At 38.1% G+C, this 18,714-nt stretch overlaps 1 protein-coding gene across 7 annotated transcripts in view; it reads left to right on the top strand.

Annotated features, from left to right (window-relative positions):
• The window catches only part of SPAG9 (sperm associated antigen 9), a 64,018-nt gene that overhangs the window by 28,349 nt on the left and 16,955 nt on the right, over nucleotides 1-18,714 (top strand). For all 7 annotated transcript variants that reach the window (XM_065693240.1, XM_065693239.1, XM_065693243.1 and 4 more), the window contains 13 exons: nucleotides 3,166-3,319; nucleotides 7,241-7,451; nucleotides 7,960-8,059; nucleotides 9,195-9,316; nucleotides 12,336-12,393; nucleotides 12,975-13,127; nucleotides 13,216-13,267; nucleotides 13,690-13,820; nucleotides 15,383-15,439; nucleotides 16,307-16,480; nucleotides 17,168-17,297; nucleotides 17,511-17,603; nucleotides 17,891-18,058. In XM_065693240.1, coding sequence (XP_065549312.1) covers nucleotides 3,166-3,319; nucleotides 7,241-7,451; nucleotides 7,960-8,059; nucleotides 9,195-9,316; nucleotides 12,336-12,393; nucleotides 12,975-13,127; nucleotides 13,216-13,267; nucleotides 13,690-13,820; nucleotides 15,383-15,439; nucleotides 16,307-16,480; nucleotides 17,168-17,297; nucleotides 17,511-17,603; nucleotides 17,891-18,058 — 1,603 coding nt within the window. The remainder of the gene's footprint in view (nucleotides 1-3,165; nucleotides 3,320-7,240; nucleotides 7,452-7,959; nucleotides 8,060-9,194; nucleotides 9,317-12,335; nucleotides 12,394-12,974; nucleotides 13,128-13,215; nucleotides 13,268-13,689; nucleotides 13,821-15,382; nucleotides 15,440-16,306; nucleotides 16,481-17,167; nucleotides 17,298-17,510; nucleotides 17,604-17,890; nucleotides 18,059-18,714) is intronic.

Raw genomic sequence — 18,714 nt, 5'->3', positions numbered from 1 at the left:
AAAAGTAATCTTGATGTGGTTTACTGCTACAATTACAAATGGAGAGGAGCTGGAAAAGTTTTAAAATGCAGCTTTCTGACCTGAAAACCTGACATACTTTAACTGCGGTTGTAAATTTAATCGTAAACCTTATGTATAAAGTGGAAAATACTGGGAAAAGAGTGTTCTCTGAGAGCTGTGTGACTAATACATGGTATATGTAGACTTTCTATAGTAGATGCATTTAATGTCGATCTCCCGGCACAGAAGAGTTCTTCCAAAGGTTAAAAGCCAATCAATAGATGAAAGAAATACCAATTATTAATAACTGAAAATAAACATGTATAAATATTTAAATACAAAGAAATACAATGAATTTGAAGCATAACTCTATAGATTGATCTAGTTGGTAAGGCTGTGTTTGCTTAAAAGGAGGGGGGAAATCCAAACCCGAAACAAATAACCACCAACTCTAAAAAAGCAAAACAAAATATTGAGCTTCAGTAACTTTTATTAGATTTTGTATTTAAGCAGGCAGATGGCTTAAGAAATAGGGGTTTTTGCAATGTGCTTTTGTTCCCGTAGGGAATATATAATGGGTTTGAGGGGTTTGGGGAAGCAATGTTTTTTCCCGCCCTTAGTAATTGCTTTTAGGAATTGCAGGAATTGGGATGCAGTTCCTTAGTCTTCATTTAAAAAAGATAAAAATATAGGATGAAGGAATCTAATTGTAGAAGAATCGTTTCTGTTTTTCAGGTTTTATAACACAGCATCTGGTTGCTTGTCCTAAATGCTTCAATACCTCACTTCAGAATATTAGTTTAGACTTTAAAAACATGTGCCTGCCTCCTGCTTGCTGCTGTATTTCAAGGTGTTTCTCAGACACTGGGGGAGTACAAGGGGTTCTTTGCTTCCCAGCCACCAACCAGGGAAATAAGTTGAAATTGCTTCAGTTGAATTGGGTAATTTCTTCTAATGCAGACACACGAATAATAACCTTCATTCCCAAATTAACCCCCCCCCTTTCAAATTTCATTTACTTCATCGCCTTGCAGCGCACCTGAACTGTGTTTTAGCACATCAAAATATGTTCAGTATAAAATTGATTTAAAACTATTCCATAAAAAAGGCAAATGTCAGTTGTGAATGTGTTTTTTGTCACTCATTTTCTTTAAATTCCCTCTTCTGAAGACCACAAAGAAGATGGGCTTTGTGGCATATCCTGCAAGTAAGCAAATCTGCCTGCTCTGAACCCATTGCTCTGGGAGGCGTTTCCCAGGGCGAATGCACAATGTGCGCTTTATCACCGGCTTTCTCTGCCCCTGAAGGGCAGCTTTTTCCTCCTCTTGTTGCTGGATTCCTTAACCAATGAAAGGGTTTCAGGCTGTCTTTTGACATAATCTAAGCTTGTGTGGCGTGTCTTTTGTTCCCCACACACATGAGGGTGGTGGGAAACCTGAAGAAAAGCAGAGCCTGTTACAATAGCAGGAACCCTTGGAATCAGCTTCTCTTTAGTTCTGTGGCTGTTTTTCATGGTGACTTGTCAGCACACTTAATTTGCAGGTGCTGAGCAGTATCTGATGCTTTTTATTTTCTAATCCTGACTGATCTTGCTTTACTTTGCTAAACCACCTCCAAATCAGTGACCTAACTTGAAATAATATTTATGAAAGGCCAACATATGTGATGTGAGAATTAGTTGCAAAGACTTCTGTGACAAGGAGCATCTTTGTTATACCTGTACTGGAAAGGTTCATGCAATTAAAATTGGTTTGCTCTTTGAACATTGTTTTCTTGGTGATGTAAAATTAACAAAAGGAGTTTATGGCTTGATTGCTGAATACAATCTGTTCTTGGCTACCTTTTCTTTTATGTAACAGGAAAAAAAAAACAAACCCAATGAAATTTATAGGAATTTTTGCTTTTCAATATTCCCTGTAATGTTTTTGTATATAATTTATATGCAGGTACTAATTCTGCACAGAATTCTACCTAGGTTGTGTTTCATTCGTGAAGAGCCTTGCAAAAGAAAGTATATGTGGTTGTTATTTGCCTGTTATAATGCTGAAATGTGAGATTTCACTTATCTTAATACTTTGGATTATCTCTGCAGGGTACTTACAAGCAGTGTTTTCTCAAGCATAATTTTCTGCCATCACTTGTGCACATTTTTATCTTTGTCTTCAGTATCCTTAGAGCTGTGCTAGTTGATTACAGTCCTTTCTTCTGTGTTTCATTGTTCTGACTGAACAAATAATTTGCTTTATCTCAATTCTATGCCTGGCTGGTATTTTTCCTTTTCAGGGCTGGCTGTAGCATCCTCTGAATTGCATTCTGCACACTGTTTTTGTCTCTTGCTAGCAGGAAGAATTAATCCTTTTGTTCACTGGTCACGCTACTGATGGCAAGATTGACTTGGGGATATTCTTTTTTAGAGGGTCAATATATGAAACTTTGGAATTCCAAACATTATTTGTTACATTGGAGTGATAGAGGTAGCAGAGATGGTGAAGAGTTGAGATGAAGTAATTTGCCTTTCTAACACAAGCTTTTATATAGCTTTAGAGTGAAGTTAGAGGGTTAAGACTGCACAATTTTTGGCTGTGCTAGTTTTTAACATCTGTAATTCCTTAATCCAGTTGTTTTCAGTTATACAAATCCATGTAATTCCTATGATCTTCAGGAGGAAAATGCCATACATTTTCAGAAGAGTTGGACTTCAGGCTGATTTTTTTTTTTTTTTTTTTTACAACTTCAGCAAATGCTTCAGTTAAGGATTTGGCTGTTGCCTGTTGTAGCAGTTATGTGGTACTGTATCTTGCATAAAATGTGCAAAAAGGTCTTTTTAAGAGTGGCTGCTAAAAACCATAGTTTGAAATAAGGAAGCAGTTTCATCTTGCGCTCCTTTGTATTGCAATTCTGTACAACTTTTGTTTCCTATAGATTAGCTACAGTACAATCAATAACTGCTATCTAAAGCCATGGAATAGACTATTTGCAATCAGATGATGTGAAATGATGCTGTAATAGCATTCAGTTTGTACATTGTATATTTAATAAAGCACAGTGTATGAATGTTTGAACCTATAACTTTACCACTTACCAGCTGGTTTCAGAGGTGTACAGGAGAATCAATAGTGTGACATCTGAAATGGCTGATGAAACCTGTCTCTCTCTTTCAAACAGAAAGGAGCGTCCAATATCACTGGGCATCTTCCCATTACCTCCAGGAGATGCACTGCTTACGCCTGACACGCAGAGAGAAGCAGGGGAAACGCCTGGGTCAGAGCACTGGAAATTCCATGAGCTAAGCCAGCCACGGTCCCACACAAGCCTGAAGGTGAGCACTCAGCTTGGTTGCCTTATGTGCTTGGAGAAGCTCCCATAAACAGGTTATAGGTTGTTGGTGAGGAAAGAAAGCAAACTGAAGGGGAGCTCAGAAAACCCTAAATCACTTTTGTATGAGCCAAGTATGTTGCTTGCTTAAATGAGCTTTGAAGGAGCTTACTGGAAGAAACAGAGCTTGGGTTGCGTTTTCCAAGTGAGTGGTAATATGGGCTACTTCTGTTACTCATAGGAGTGGGTTTTTTCTTTCTAAGGAACCTTTCCAAAAGGTCAGTCACTTGTTCTTTACACATTAGATATGTAACCAGATAGTTGTAAACAGGTCTGTTGGTTTAATACTGTTTTAGAAGGAAAGCTTTGACTACTATGCAGGCAGTACTCTTAAAGCAGCCTCTGTTACTATCAGGCATAGAGCGTAGGTATACCACAGAGCTGAGAATGACCTAACTTTCCTAAATTAGGCAGTGATTGTGATTTCCCTTACATGTAGCTTGGCCATAATTCCTGCAATTGTTCAGTGTTCCAACAGTGAGCGGGTGGCATAGAACAAGCTGCAGACATGGAAAAATGGGGGAGTGATGTTGGAGTGTGATGAATCCAGCAGTCAGGACTAGGGCGCACTAAAACACAGCGGGAGGAGGGAGCTGCAGGATGGTGAACAACCCCACAATGTGTAAAGTCTCCCTAGGTATTTATGTCAATGAGGGTTTTTTCTTTGGAAAACTATGAATGTACTGTTAGTTCTGAAAAGGCAGTCAGCTGAGGGGAGTTTCCTCCTGGGTGAACTTCATACCTAGTAGGAAAATATTAAATTGATAAGACTTAAAAAGCTAACCACAATTGAACCATTGGAACCCAGGGTTTTTTTCTCCTAAAGGTCATAGGGAGATAATCTGAAGTATAAGTAATGGTTAATTATAACCATAGCAAAGTAATAAAAAGGAGTTTGGATCAAAAAGTTTGTCACTTAAGCTGTCGGCTAGGACCAGTTTTGTATCTTAAATTTGTCCTACACCAGTTAACATCAATAGATTGACAGACTTCACAAGAGCTGACTGAAATACAACTTCAGAGTAGGTGGAGGTAAGGTATAAAGGGAATTCTCTGATCCCATCCTGTCCCCTGAGAAAATCATATTGGTTACTATATATTGTCAAAATGGGCTTCTTGGTGTAGTTCTAAAGATAATGCACTGCTAAAGGAGAATTCACAGCACAGACTGTTATCTTTCAAACCTAGTTAGGGTAAGTTGCTTAGGTCCAAAATAGCATCTTTGGTTTTAGATGAATGTACAGTACTTCTGAAGTCATAACCAGGATTTGAAACTTTTTTCTCCTAATACTTTCATTTCCTCTGAATACTTTCAACATGAAGTATAAGGCACAAGCAAGATTCTGTTGCTTTGAGGCATCTGTTTTGCTTTCATGCATGAACATTTAATTAATGGTGTCTCTTCTAAAAGTATCACAAAGAGAAGGTGTAAGGAGAAACGCAGACGGAAAAGACAGAGTACTCTGTAGCTCATATAGTAGTGACATTGCTGGATATCGTTGTAAGACAACAGTACAGTTAGCTACCATTCATTCTCCTCTGCTTATTTCTGCAAAGCATTGCGGATGAGCTGCTACTTCAGATTTCATTATCTAATTTTTAAACTAATTGTCCTTTTTCAGGCAAAGTCCTTTGGCAGCATTGCCAAAAAAGTCCAGTTTGCTAAGCCAACATAGCAGTGACTTTCAGATGCTTAGGCTTTGAGATAATTTTGATTAATTCATTGTCACTTAATGGAATTGTGCTTCATTTTCATTAGTTGTAGGACAAACATTCATGATTGTTTAATCAGCAGAGTTTCCAAGAGTTAGCTAACAAAATAAAAAATGCAGTAGTCAGGAATGTAAAATAGATGGGATTATTTGGAATTCCCGTGAGGAAAAGAACATTCTCTTCGCTGGTTTCTCTTGTGCTATCAAGCTGTTTTTCTTGAGCTTTGTGTTGGAAGTCAGTGATCAGTCTGTGCTGCATCAGTTAGTGGATGCTTTCGGAATACAAAGATGTAGAAATGTTTGAACAGAGCCAACAGCTCCACTGAGGTTTTATTACTTGTTTGTGTGAGCTCTGGAGTCCCTTGGTGAGGGGTAGCATTTCCTCCCTCCTGTATGTGCTTGCTGAAGTATGAGTCATTATCCAGTGGCTGAACTTCACCAACTCAAGAGGCAATTGAGTAAATTGTGTAGTTTTCCTTCCTTTTTTGTCTTAAAGGGCCACACTGAGAGATGCATTTAGGGGCATCTGTTATTTGACTGTATTTTTTAATAACTTTGTCACAGTATTAAATATTATTAATTGTGGTTTTTTTGTATTTTACTAAAAAAGGATGAAACCTGGAAGTAATTGATAGGTTTTGAAATGCTGAATTTTGTGTCTAGGGCTTGCAAATTCCATGTGGGGATGTCATTATAGGATAAAAGCTTTATATTGATGCTGATAAACATAAATGTGTGTTTTCCTGCCTACCCCCATGAATTAAAGTCTTACCTTTCCAGGAAGTTCCAAAAGTAAATGTTTTGACGTTTTAATTCTTGGTAACATTTTACTGTGTACAAATGGGGAAATGTGTGTCTGTATGCAGGTCTTACCTTATTTTCTTTTAAATAGCCTTAAAATTCAGTTTCCCTTCCTTCTCAAAAAGGGATGCTGGCAGTACGATGAATTTGTGCTTCATAAAACCTAAACTTGCTTCACTCCTGCCAAGTTCAGGTTTCCTGAGCCAACAGATACATTGTCTTGAAATGTCACAGACATGTCTGGGAGCTTTGCTTTCACCTCCAGTTCCCTAACAAGACCCTAAAAGAACCTGTTATCAAAACTTACCATCCTGCCTTCACTTTGCGCATACCAGCCTTCTTGCTACACCTTGATCTTTACCAGGGAGATTCCTCTAACTCTGTATGCTAGAAAATATTGGCCTAAACACACCAGTTTTTCATATCTGCAGTGAACTCGTTTGATGTTATGTCTGTCATAATCAAGACCTCTGCATGCTGGTGTGGCTCTGGTCCTGAATGAGGGGTAAAATGTGAATGAGAGTAGACAAGCTGCGGAAGAGGTCTGTTAGTAATATAAGGTAGTAGCCTCTAGTTATGTCAAACACAGTCACCTGCCCTTGACCACAGTGCCTGATGCAGCCCTGTCTGAGTAATGGTCATAATAGTGAGTCAGGAGCCAGATTAATAGCCAGACTTGTGGTTCTTGATGCACTGTCACTGACATGTAAACTGTTGCCAGTAATCGGCTTCTAAGGAGGAGCTGTTTACCAATATTCCACAGTTGATCTGAATTCAACCAGACAAGCAGTCACTGCAGTTCAGTGTCTCCTTCCCAATGTCATCCAGGGCTTACAGTTAAGACTGGGAAGCATGTAAAAACAGTCTGAATGCAAATACTAGACATGTATATCAGTAAAGTCGTTGTTCTGCATCAGTGCTTTAATGTTTACTTTTAAGATGATGTTTGAAGGTATCATGCACATACAGCAAAATTGATTTGATACCAGCTTTGGGAAGACTGAGCAGTTCATTGTGCAGCTAGGAGGATTACTAATGTGGGAATACTGCCTGTTGTCTAGGAGACTTTACCAGAAAACCACCATAAAGTTGTGACTGTTATCAGCTGAGGTCAAACATTGGCATTAAAAACAAGGGCATGTTTTATGTGGCTATAACCTCCCTAATAGAAGTGAAACAGCTATAGTCTAAAGATGAATCTGGCAGTACTGGCTTATTCTTCCCATTCCTGTTTCTTTGCGTTTGCATATTCTTTAGTAAAATACAGTAATTTTGGTATTTGTTCTTCAGTTTCTATGCCAAACTCTTCTAATAATTGAGTTCATTTTTTAATGGTAATTGCTGTATTTTAGGATGAGCTCTCTGATGTTAGCCAAGCAGCCTCAAAATGTACTACTCCAGCATCCACAGCTGCTTCAGATGTACCTGTACTGCCTGCTGAAACTCCTCAGAAGGAAGATGTTGAAGGGCTTGCAAAGGGTGCAGATATGCCGAATGAAAAGCTGGACATAGGCAAGAATATTGAAGTACAGGTAGCTCAAGAGACAAGAAATGTGTCCACTGGTGAGCTGCTTTAACTCTTCAGTGTATGTTTCCTAAGGACCTCATTTAGTCTGTTACGAAATACCTTAATTATTGTGTCTCAAGTGAGAAATCATTTTTGACTCTGGTTTTAGGAATACAGACTTTTGGTAAGAGATACAGGTCTGTTGTTTATGGGTAGCTTTAGCCCTTATTTTTCTAGAATAAGAATCATTTATGACATTTCCTTGTAAACAACAGAAGTGACACTCATCTAGACATAAAAATTCATGAGATGATAGACATCTGCTTGGTTTTAGTTGCAGACGTAGTGGGAAATAACTGGCATTGGATGACATATGGTAAATTCAGGAGATACTTAGAAATTCCACTGTCTGCACTATCAAAATCTGTAGGTCTTAATTACCTTGGTAAGTCCTTGAACAGAAGTTGACTAAGTTGGTGATAAATTAATAACAACTGCATGTAGGTAATGTTGTTAAGTGGTGGTGATCTTGTTTATGGAGATGTACCACTTGCTTTTCCCTAGGTGGAAATGAAAATGAAGAAAAATCTGAAGTTCAGGCAATCATTGAATCAACTCCTGAGTTGGATATGGATAAAGATCTCAGTGGATATAAGGGCTCTAGGTGAGTTGTGTGTTATGATGTGAGTGGGAAGACCAATTTTAGAAGGTACCGGCCTTCAGTTTTGAACTTGTGACTTGTTTAGAAACTTTACCAGACTCAGATCATGCTTTATATAATGAATCTCCTACCTCTGTGGCCTTATTTCCCCAAATTCCTTCTGCGCTTTTAACTACAGCAGCACTTCTTTATTCTCTTGCTACACCTGATGAATGTTGAGGGTATTTCATATTACAGCTCACTTAAGAATGTTTACATATTCTTTCTGTATTTCGAGCAAAGGGTCTAACTAAAAGGCCTTTTCTCAGTAGATCCAGGTTTCAAGGTACTACCAGTTTCCAAGCTGGGCCCTTGTGCTTTCACCCATGTCTTTAAAATCTGGACTTATGGTTGACTTTCCAAGGTTACAGCTTTTATTCATCAGATTCTGATGGAGGAATCCCATTGTTAGCAGAATGCATTTGTCTGAGTCTGCTTCCTTGCAGGCTTTTCCTTGTGAAGTATGACATTTATTTCCTAAGCTCTAGAGCCCCATGAAATAAATGCACAAATGCTGATTGAATAGTGTGTGTGAGGTGCCTGATCTTTTAGGCAACCCTGGAAAAAATTTAGGGTCTAGCCCCAAGTCCTTCAAATACATTGTGTCTGTGTATTTCACTCCTGTGATGAGGTAGGGAGAAATTACCTTGTATATTGAAGGTTAATGGCATAAAATTGTTGTGTGAAATGAGCCCCTTTTCTGTCCAGAGGTATATTTTGATCTCTGTTTGGTTCTCTTGCATTCTTGTTATATTAAATGACCTTCAGTTTGGCTGAGCTGTTTGTTCTTCAGGCATTTGGGCTGACTAAGTCCTGACAGGGCTGAATTTCTATATGTCTAAAGGTGATACGCTTTAATTTATTAAACTCCTGAGCAGCTCAATATCAGCAGCTACCTCAAGTTTGGGATCTTGATGCCAAAGTAATAATTGAAAATAGAATCTAGGACTCTCAGCCAACTGAAAGCTCATGAGAATTTTACTTCTGGATTTTTTTTGAGGAGTAACAAATGAACTGGTAAAACCAGAGATGAAGCTTTCTTCATTCTGGGAATGTTTTCCTTCTGCTTTTTGATGTCTTGTTTCAATTCTTTGAATAGCACCCCTACCAAAGGCATAGAGAACAAAGCATTTGACCGTAACACAGAGTCACTCTTTGAAGAGCTGTCATCTGCTGGTTCTGGCCTAATTGGAGATGTGGATGAAGGTGCAGATTTACTGGGTAAGAAAGGTTATTTAAAGATGCAGCTTACAGGAACTTTTCTTGTTAGTGGAGTGCTTAATTATCCTTGCTGGATTTACTGTTAGGATTCATTTGCATTAAAATCATTTGAGTATCATCTTAAGATGGTCATTGGAATGCAAAATAGCAGAAGAAAGTGTTTGTTCTTTCTTTCAATATAATGATACCAGCCTTAATCTTTTGGTGCACTTCTTTGTGGTATTCTCTGTTCAGTTTTTCCTCTGTTCTCTGACACAAGGGTTTTTATCTCGAGCGAGGATGTCTGCCTTGAACTGGCTTTAAGTAGTTTAATGCAGATTGTGCCCAGTCTTTAATGGCCTGGCTTTATCACCTCTGTATGGAATTTAACTTGTAAGAGAGGATTGCAGCAGAACGCAGTCGTGGTAATTTGAGAATCAAGCCATTAACTGGAAGGGGAGGGGAAACCCACACTTTTCCCCCTGCTACTTGTGTGCTGACTGAACAAAATATAAGTTTTGGGAATATGAGTTGATCAGGAGTGAAAAGGTCATTAAAAACATCTTTCTGTAAACAACATGACAAGATATTTCTGGCCATATTGATGTTCATGCCTTATTTTGAGATGATGAAAGCTGGTACTATGGAATGCATGAAATACAAATGCAACTCGTGTGTTTTAGAAATGGGTTGTATACAGAAAATCAGCCTTTGGCTTCTGTTGTCTGACACAGCAGAAATACAGATGGTCAGTAGTATTACTTAGAACTGTTGTGTGTGCAATCTGTATTTCTGGTTGTTCAGTGTTCCACCAGAAGCTTATTTTACATCAAGCAGGTGATGTTTCTGAAAAGTATTACTCACCAGGAGTAATGGGCCTTTCTCCAGTCTGAGATGGCTTTTCTTTGTCACTCTGCTGGCTTGAGCATTGAGGACCATCACATCCTTGTTGGAACATAACTTAATCCAAACCTCTTGCACTCTGTTGTCACATGAGCAACTAATAACACATTCTGCATGCAAAAATGCAGATATTAGGGAAATACTAACTTCCATCCATTAGCTATGTGATTAATTGTATAAAGAAATAGAATTACTGTCAGGACTTCTTGATAGTAAATGCTTTGTTTTCCGTGGGCAAAAATAATAACATTTTTAGTGTAACCTGTCAAAATGTTGTCACTGACTACTTTGTCATTAAGCTACTGCAGTGTGTGCAAAATGAGCATATTGTTATAACTGCATTTATAATGTAGAATGTGTTGGTCTAAAAGTTTTACTATACAATCATCATTTCACTGAGCACAACCATAGTCCAGATTACTCTCTATTACTTAAGAGCCCCATGTACAACCAGGTTAACCAGTGTGTTGTGAGCATTTGGATCTGTTCTAAGAAAGCATTAAACTTCAGTTTGGAGTTCTGTCCAAGTAGTTAATTGGGATTCTCTAATCTGTTTTCTCTTGGGCTGCATACCCAGGGGAATATTCTGGTGTGTATGCTTCTTTCTTAACACAAGTTCTCTGAAACCTGTTGCTTCTGCAGTTAGGCTGTTCTTGGCTGCTGCGCTCATCAAATACATTCTCTGCATTTTTTTCCCTGCTTGGTAACATATTTTTTTTGCCTTTGCACTCTGGCTTTCTAATTTTTGTTCTTGCATTATAGAGGGGGTTGAAACCTGGTGGGAAGTGATCCCAGGTGCTTTTATCTGTGAATACTGGAAACATTTAAAAAGCAATAACCACTTGAATAACACCTCTTGAGTGTAGTGCACAGTATTTATCCAGATATTGGTAAAATAGCAATAGCTGATCCAAGTTCCTTCACTATTAAATGTAATTTAAATCCAAAACTCAGAGAAGGGAATTCCAAAAGAGGGAACTTTGGCTTGCATGTCTACTTTTAGATACCCTTTTTTGTTGTCCAAATATCCAAGTCATCTGTTAGCACACTTACTTGCAAGGCTGCTCATAGAGTAATTTTAAAAGGCTTCCATCACTAACTTTTCCATTAGTTAATATTGAATTGGCATAATTCCTGTCGTTATCGGTGTAGTGATTATTTTTGCTGTGCAAGATGTAAAATAATTATTTTTTTGCCTGAAAGTTTGTATCGTTTTTTTGTATATATTTTTTTTTCTTTAAATCCTGCAAATTTTCTGATTTTAGGCATGCAAACAGGAGGGTGAGAAATTGATTTTCCATAGTAGCATTTTGATTTGAAACTCTTACTGAATGGCTTCGCATTTCTTCTAAGTACTGGGCTTCTAAATTATTTTGCAAAAAATGAGCTAGACTTTTCTTAGGTTACTGGTTTTTATAAGAGTCTAACCAGTAGAAATGGTTGTGACAAACTTTAACATCTGTCTCTTGTATAAATCCTGCTTCTAATCACATCCCATTGCCCTTTGATTTCTTTGGTAGCGCCTTTGGTTTAATTTGCTCTTACTTCATAAGTCTAAATCTTCTATTGCTCTTCGCTCATACTACACCTTACATGAACTGTTTCTTGTTCTTGTTTTTGCTCTACATGGAATGCATGGGCTTTAAAGACCATAATTTCTTTGGTAAGGTATCATTTGCTCTGGGGAAATCTGCAGGGCTTTTACAATCTGAGCTTTATAATTCAGCATGTCTTGTGTCTATAAGTGGTATACTTTCGTGTTTAACATGGTATAAAAGACAGTTGAGCATTTTAAACCTAGCTTTGTGTGCTGATACTTCTCAGTAGTGCTGTGGTTGTTTTGATTTAGTAGTACTGTAATCTTCAAAATGGATAGAGTAGGTGGAGGTAGCACTAGCCACTAGTCTGTGGCTAGCCAGGGTTGCCTTTAAGCTTTAATTGAAGTCAGACTGGGAAGAAGGTGGAGGGAAAAACTGATTGTAGAAGGTAGGTCAGTCCTGGAACTTCAGCTAGCTCACAACTTTACTGACAAACTTGTCATATCTAAAATTCAGCTGGTTTTAGACAATGGCAAAACATAGCTTTTTTAAAAGCATCCATTTTATCTGCTAATTTCATGTTTGTTTCCTTTAAAAAGGAATGGGTCGTGAGGTTGAAAACCTTATTTTGGAGAACACTCAGCTGTTGGAGACAAAGTAAGTGAGAATATAGTATGTACAAAAATCCTGGCCTTCTCTGTCGTATTTTGTTCCACCTTTAATATCTTCATACACAGGAAATGGAAGTTATACAAATGTACTTTCAGTTGCAAGAGCAGTGGTGCTACAAGTAGTTTGAGTCTGCAGGTCTATCTGGCTAAATGTATAGCTTAATTCTTCTAGAATTCTGGTATTCTTCTGGAAATTAAGGATCTAGGAAGCAAAAGGTGCTTTTTGTTACTGCTACAAGAAATGCAGTGCTATGTCCTAGTGTAATCCACTCACTGTACAGTTACAGCTACAGCTGCAGAAGCTAATCCGTTGGAGCACTGTTGAGGAACCTCTAAGCAAACTGTTCTGATTTATCAGGCCTTTTTTTTTTTTTTTCTAATACAGAGTTGTGAATGTGTTTGGGTGTTTGAGATATGAGGGGAGAGAGTTTGACCTAGTTTAGAAAGCTGTACTTGTTACACCAGCTCTATGTAAGAAACTTGTAGGTCTTCAAGAACAAAATGAGACCGAAGCTTTACTGAGTCCACAGTCATCCTTGTAATGGTGTATTTTAAATGTTTGTGTAGAAATGCACTGAATGTAGTGAAGAATGATTTGATAGCAAAGGTGGATGAGTTGACCTGCGAGAAGGATGTACTACAAGGTGAACTGGAGGCTGTAAAACAAGCAAAACAAAAGCTTGAAGAGAAGAATAAGGAACTGGAAGAAGAGCTGAGGAAGTAAGTTTAATGCCATGGTTGTGAAAAAGACAGATTAAAAACCCCCCAGTGCAGTATCTAATGCAGCTATCTTTCATTTTGTATTTAGAGCTCGTGCAGAAGCAGAGGAGGCAAGACAGAAAGCTAAAGAGGATGATGATGTAGGTGTATGTGTGTATGTGGGGTTTTGTATTTATAATTCACAATGGGACATCATAAGCTCACATGCATTGAGTGCTGCTAAACTTTACTGCTTAATCAGTAGTGAACTTCATCTGTGTTATAGAAAAGATAGAAGATCTGAAGAGCACAAGTAAACTTAAACACACCATCTAGTTTTCTTTCCTTCCTCTCTGCCCATTATTGTTATGTTCTTTATGTTGAGCTGTTTTTATTCAGATAATGCTACATACAAAGGATGGGAGGAGAGGAAGGTAAAAGCAAGTCAGTTTTACAAAGCCCCAGATGAGTTGGAATCTGGATTTGTGCCCTAAACTGACTCTTACTGGAACGCAGAGGCTGACTCTGCAAGGCCCTACTGTGCTCCTTTGTTTGTCCTATGTTTGTTTTTTTGTGTGTTCAGAGTGATGTCCCCACTGCTCAGCGGAAGCGTTTTACTCGTGTTGAAATGGCCCGTGTTCTGATGGAAAGAAATCAGTATAAGGAGAGGTTGATGGAGCTTCAGGAAGCTGTCCGATGGACTGAGATGATAAGGTAAAAGGTTCTTCCTAGAGCTCCTTGGATTTTACAGACTTTTGATTTATTTTTTTTTTTTAGCTGCAGAGTGAGCTGGTCAATAGGTTTTGAGGCCTTAATTGCCCTTCTGCTTGTGTCCCCACATGCCCATGAACAACTTTGGTTTTAAGTTTAGACCTCATAGCAGCCTTCCAGTATCTGAAGGGGGCCTACAAGGATGCCGTAGAGGGACTCTTCATCAGGGACTGTAGTGATAGGACATGGGGGAATGGGTTTAAACTTAAACAGGGGAAGTTCAGGTTAGATGTAAGGAAGAAGTTCTTTACTGTGAGGGTGGTGAGGAGCTGAAACAGGCTGCCCAAAGAAGTGATAAATGTTCCATCCTTGGCAGGGTTTAGGGCCAGGTTGGACAGAGCCTTGGGTGACATGATCTAGTGTGAGGCATCCCTGCCTATGGCAGGGGATTGGAACTGGATGATCTTAAGGTCCTTTCCAACCCTGACTATTAATGAATCTAAGTTATGGGCATATAATTTAACATTGCCTAAATAGGCTCTTGGTGAGATCTCAGTGAAGATGCGCTACTTTGTATGATGTGCAGTAAGCATCCCTTGAAGAAATGTGTGCATTCTGGAACACTTACAAAACTTGGCAATTGTAAATGAGATTAATTTGGTGGGCAGGAAATGTTGATGTGTGTGTGTGCACATCTTAAATCAGTGAGCCCAGTTGTCAAAACAGGAATAACTTACAGTCTTCAGACTGAGTGTAATCCATTTGTAAGGACTTATCTTCAACAGCTTTAAAAGTGTGCAAAGTTTACTAAATAGAAACAATAAAGATGGTCATTTGGTCTAATTTGCATCCTGAACGTTGAGTTGTCTGGAAGGTATGATTATCAAAGCAAAAGTGTTCTGCCTTGGAGCTCAGCCCAGCTCGTTCTTGACACATCCCACATGTCCAGAGGTAATACTGTCATTTGGTGCCGCCTGCTGTCAGGCAGAACAATGGCATTTGATTTTTCTATTGTCCTCAATCCCTGTGAGCCATTTGAGTCTGAGAGGAAAAATACATATTCCCAAGCAGACATGCCTTGCTTTTCTATAGCTCTTTATCTGCTGTAGAAATCTTCTCCTATCTCTGTTACTGTGTCTATGGCTTCAGGAACAATCACTTTGTAATTTTTTTTCACTGATGTGTTGAAGAATCAGAGGTTTTAAAATAAAAAGCAATGGTTAAAATATTAAGTAGGAAGCAGAAGAGTTTAGGATGGTTTGCTGTTTTCTTCTAGCTGTTTTCATTGCAAAGTGTTACACAAATTTGTCTCTTTTGTCTGAAAAGCACTCACCAGTTGTGTGTTTGATGCAAGTAAATGTGGATGATGTTTCCTGTGTTACTCCGGTTCACCTAGTGAGAATTGCAATATTGTGCTCTGATCAGAAAAGAAATAGCATTGGGAAGAAGCAGGCTTTGATACTTTTGATGTGTTATCCTGTTTTTTTCAAGTAAGAGTTACACACTGTTCCTTTCCTTTTTTTAATTAATGCTTACTCAGTAAAGTTGGAATTCATTTCTTGTAGGGCATCGAGAGAAAATCCAGCCATGCAAGAAAAGAAGAGATCAAGCATTTGGCAGTTGTAAGTATTGAAATGCAGCTCACTGGCGAAACCGAATAAAAGACCCTCACCAATTAGCTGGCACATTTTTGTATGTTAGCTAATTATCTTTTGGCAGATGAAGATGTCTTAACTCTTCTCCTCTTGTTACCTAGCATGCCAGCTCGGTAAGGCTGTTCTTGAAGACAAAATGTATCGTAAGCTGCATCACGTAGTGAATGGTTGTGCACTTTGTGAAGTTAAATGCCAAAGTGCTGTATTTTTTATTCTAGCCTGATATGCACCAGGACTCTTGTTCTGATTGTTTTATTATTATTCATTTTTTTATGGTGAAAAATAGAAACCCAAATAGCTTGTGTGGATTGCATTTATTTCAGCTTCCTTTTCCTCTAAGAAGTCCAGCTTAATGATTGTTTAAACTCTCCTTTCTAACTTCAAGCTCTTTAAATATGAAAGTGTTATTCACAACAAAATAACTGTCAAATAATCCTTTTGATTTAGTGGTTTGCTGATAACTGTTCTCTTTTAGGCTTGGAAGTGAGGTTTTTAAAGTGCTCTGTGCATGAACTAATATGCTTCATAAAACTGTCTTCCAGATGTGATGCTCACATCATAATTTTGTTGGTTCCCTGTAGATGCTCATTCAAGATGAAGATCCCATTAAATTGATAGACAAATGGGATAAGAATTCCTTGAATTTTTCTTACTGACATGAGTTTCCATGCTTTGAGAGTGTTGTTGAGTGTGGTGGCTGATGCTATGTTGGGCTCCAGTTTCTTAGTCTAACTGGCTTGAGCAGGCTAGCATATGCAGTGTTTTGTCTGCATAGTTAAATTTAGATGCAACTTACAAATCTTAATTTCCATCTTTCTGTTTTTTTTTTTCTAGCTTTAGCAGGCTCTTCAGTTCATCTAGCAATACAGCTAAGAAACCAGAACCTCCTGTCAATGTAAAATACAATGCTCCAACTTCACATATTACTCCATCAGTCAAGAAAAGAAGCAGCACCTTATCTCAATTACCCAGTGACAAATCTAAAGCCTTTGAATTCCTCAGTGAAGAGTAAGACATTTTGCTTTTATAATACTAGATATGCTTTATCAAGTATTGACTCTTTTATTCCTCTGAGATAAATAGTATGCTGATAAGTGAAGTATGAAGTTTTGAAATGAGTGTCGATGCAGAGGAAGTTAACATGGTGCAGACTGAAAAGTGGATGAGAACTTTGGGAACCTGGCAGTAGTATTCTATTTGGTAAATATCAGTGCCTTTCATAACAGTGCATTTAGGCACAGGAGGCAGTACTTGGTACACTTTTATATACAAGTGGTGTAGCTGAGCAATAACTGTACAGGTACTTTCACTTTAAGTTCATTGGAAAAATAGAACAACATGAGTCAGGCTAGCCAAGTATCTGTAATTATTTTTCCCTCCTGTCCTTCTTTTTGACGATGTATACTTTTGGCTTACAACTTGTAAAGCCTCTAGTGGAGGTACATGACCCAAGTTTATTGTCTTTAAGGATGCTGATAACAGACTTTCTGGTTTTGCCAGTCTTTCACAGGTCTCTCAAAAATAGCTCACAGGAAACCTGGTGTTCTGTAGGTGATGTGTGGAAAAACTAGCGGTCTCTTTGGTTAACCCAGTGCTTCCACAGAGGTCTTGTATTGAGTTTGACAGCAACTCTCATTAAACAAAGGATTTTAAAGAGCATAAATAATAGGTTCTTCAATAATGATTCTTCCCTAGAACTGAAGCCAGTTTAGCCTCACGCAGAGAGCAGAAGAGAGAGCAATATCGCCAAGTGAAAGCACATGTTCAGAAAGAGGATGGTAGAGTGCAAGCATTTGGCTGGAGTCTACCTCAGAAGTACAAACAGGTATTAGGCTCATGTTTTCAAGTGTAGTGGTAACAACTTCATGTTTTGTGAAATTTGAACAGGGAATAATTTAAAAGCTTGTGCTTTGTGGTTTGAAGAGTCTTTCTAATAAAAACCTTAATTATGTTCAATGAAGTCTGATCAATTGATTCCAAAGACTGTAAACCTCCTTTAAACAGGAAAACCTTTCTGTTTCTCCTTTTTTTGTCTTAGGTGGCAAATGGTGGGCAGGGTGACAATAAGATGAAGAACTTGCCTGTACCTGTTTACCTGAGACCTTTAGATGAGAAGGATACCTCTATGAAGGTAGGGTGTACTTACAATGATGATAAAGAGATTCAGTTAGCCTATAGCTTGAATAGTCTCATTTTGGCCTCAGTTGTTTTCTTTTTTAAATAAAGGTGTTTCTTTGTAAAGCATAGGGGAATTGTAAGTTAATCTTCAGTAGAAATGTACGTGACTTTAAGGTTAATGAATTCCTTAAAATGGACTACATATATATAGTGATTAATAATTATTAATAAGCATATTTCACAGTTGCATCTCTTTTTTGAAGTTTAACATATAAGTGAAGTATTTATTTTTCTTTCAAGCTGTGGTGTGCTGTAGGGGTAAACCTGTCAGGAGGGAAGACACGAGACGGTGGGTCTGTGGTTGGTGCTAGTGTGTTCTACAATGATGTGGCTGGTACGGACGCAGATGGCAACAAGCAGCAAACAGGATCTCAAAGTAGCTTAGACAAACTAGATCAAGAGCTCAAGGTAGGGTCACCTGAAAGGCATGTTGAATAGTTTAAACACCTTTACAAAATATTAAGCTACAGTTATATGGTAATTAGGCTTATTACGATTAGACTTATTTTTTCTTGGGTAGTCACCACCCCAAGTTGTTTGGGTTATTGAATCCAACTACAAAAATACTGGGATTATTTCCTGTGTACCAGCTTGCTGGCAAATCTGAGGAGCAAATCAATTTTGCATCAAAATCATGCACTTCTTATACCAGTCCTGCCAGCTTTAAAAGGCATTTGTGGCAGAATTGTTTGTGTTCTGACTGCCATTTAAAACAAGGGCTTTTAGGTGTCTCTGGCATTATTTAAGCGTGTGTTAGTCTTCATGTTTTCATGAAGAAGCAATGAATGGAATTCATATTAAGGACATAAAAACAAACCTTAACTTGGAAGTGCTTTGGGACATCGCATTAATCTGTGGTGGTACTGAGTATGGTAGCTGGCATGTAATTATGTTCTTATGTAGCTTTATACTTGTCCAATTGTATAATTGTGCAGTATAATTATTTTCTATAGTTTTCTACGCAAGCATAAAATATGAAAGGGTTTTATATTCCAGATACATAGAGAACAAGTACCTATATGTGCTTTTACAATGGCATTAAAGATATTTAACGTATCACATTT

This window comes from Lathamus discolor, chromosome 13 (genome assembly GCF_037157495.1).
Source record: "Lathamus discolor isolate bLatDis1 chromosome 13, bLatDis1.hap1, whole genome shotgun sequence".
NCBI lineage: Eukaryota > Metazoa > Chordata > Aves > Psittaciformes > Psittacidae > Lathamus > Lathamus discolor.
This window is presented reverse-complemented; position numbering and strand designations above follow the sequence as displayed.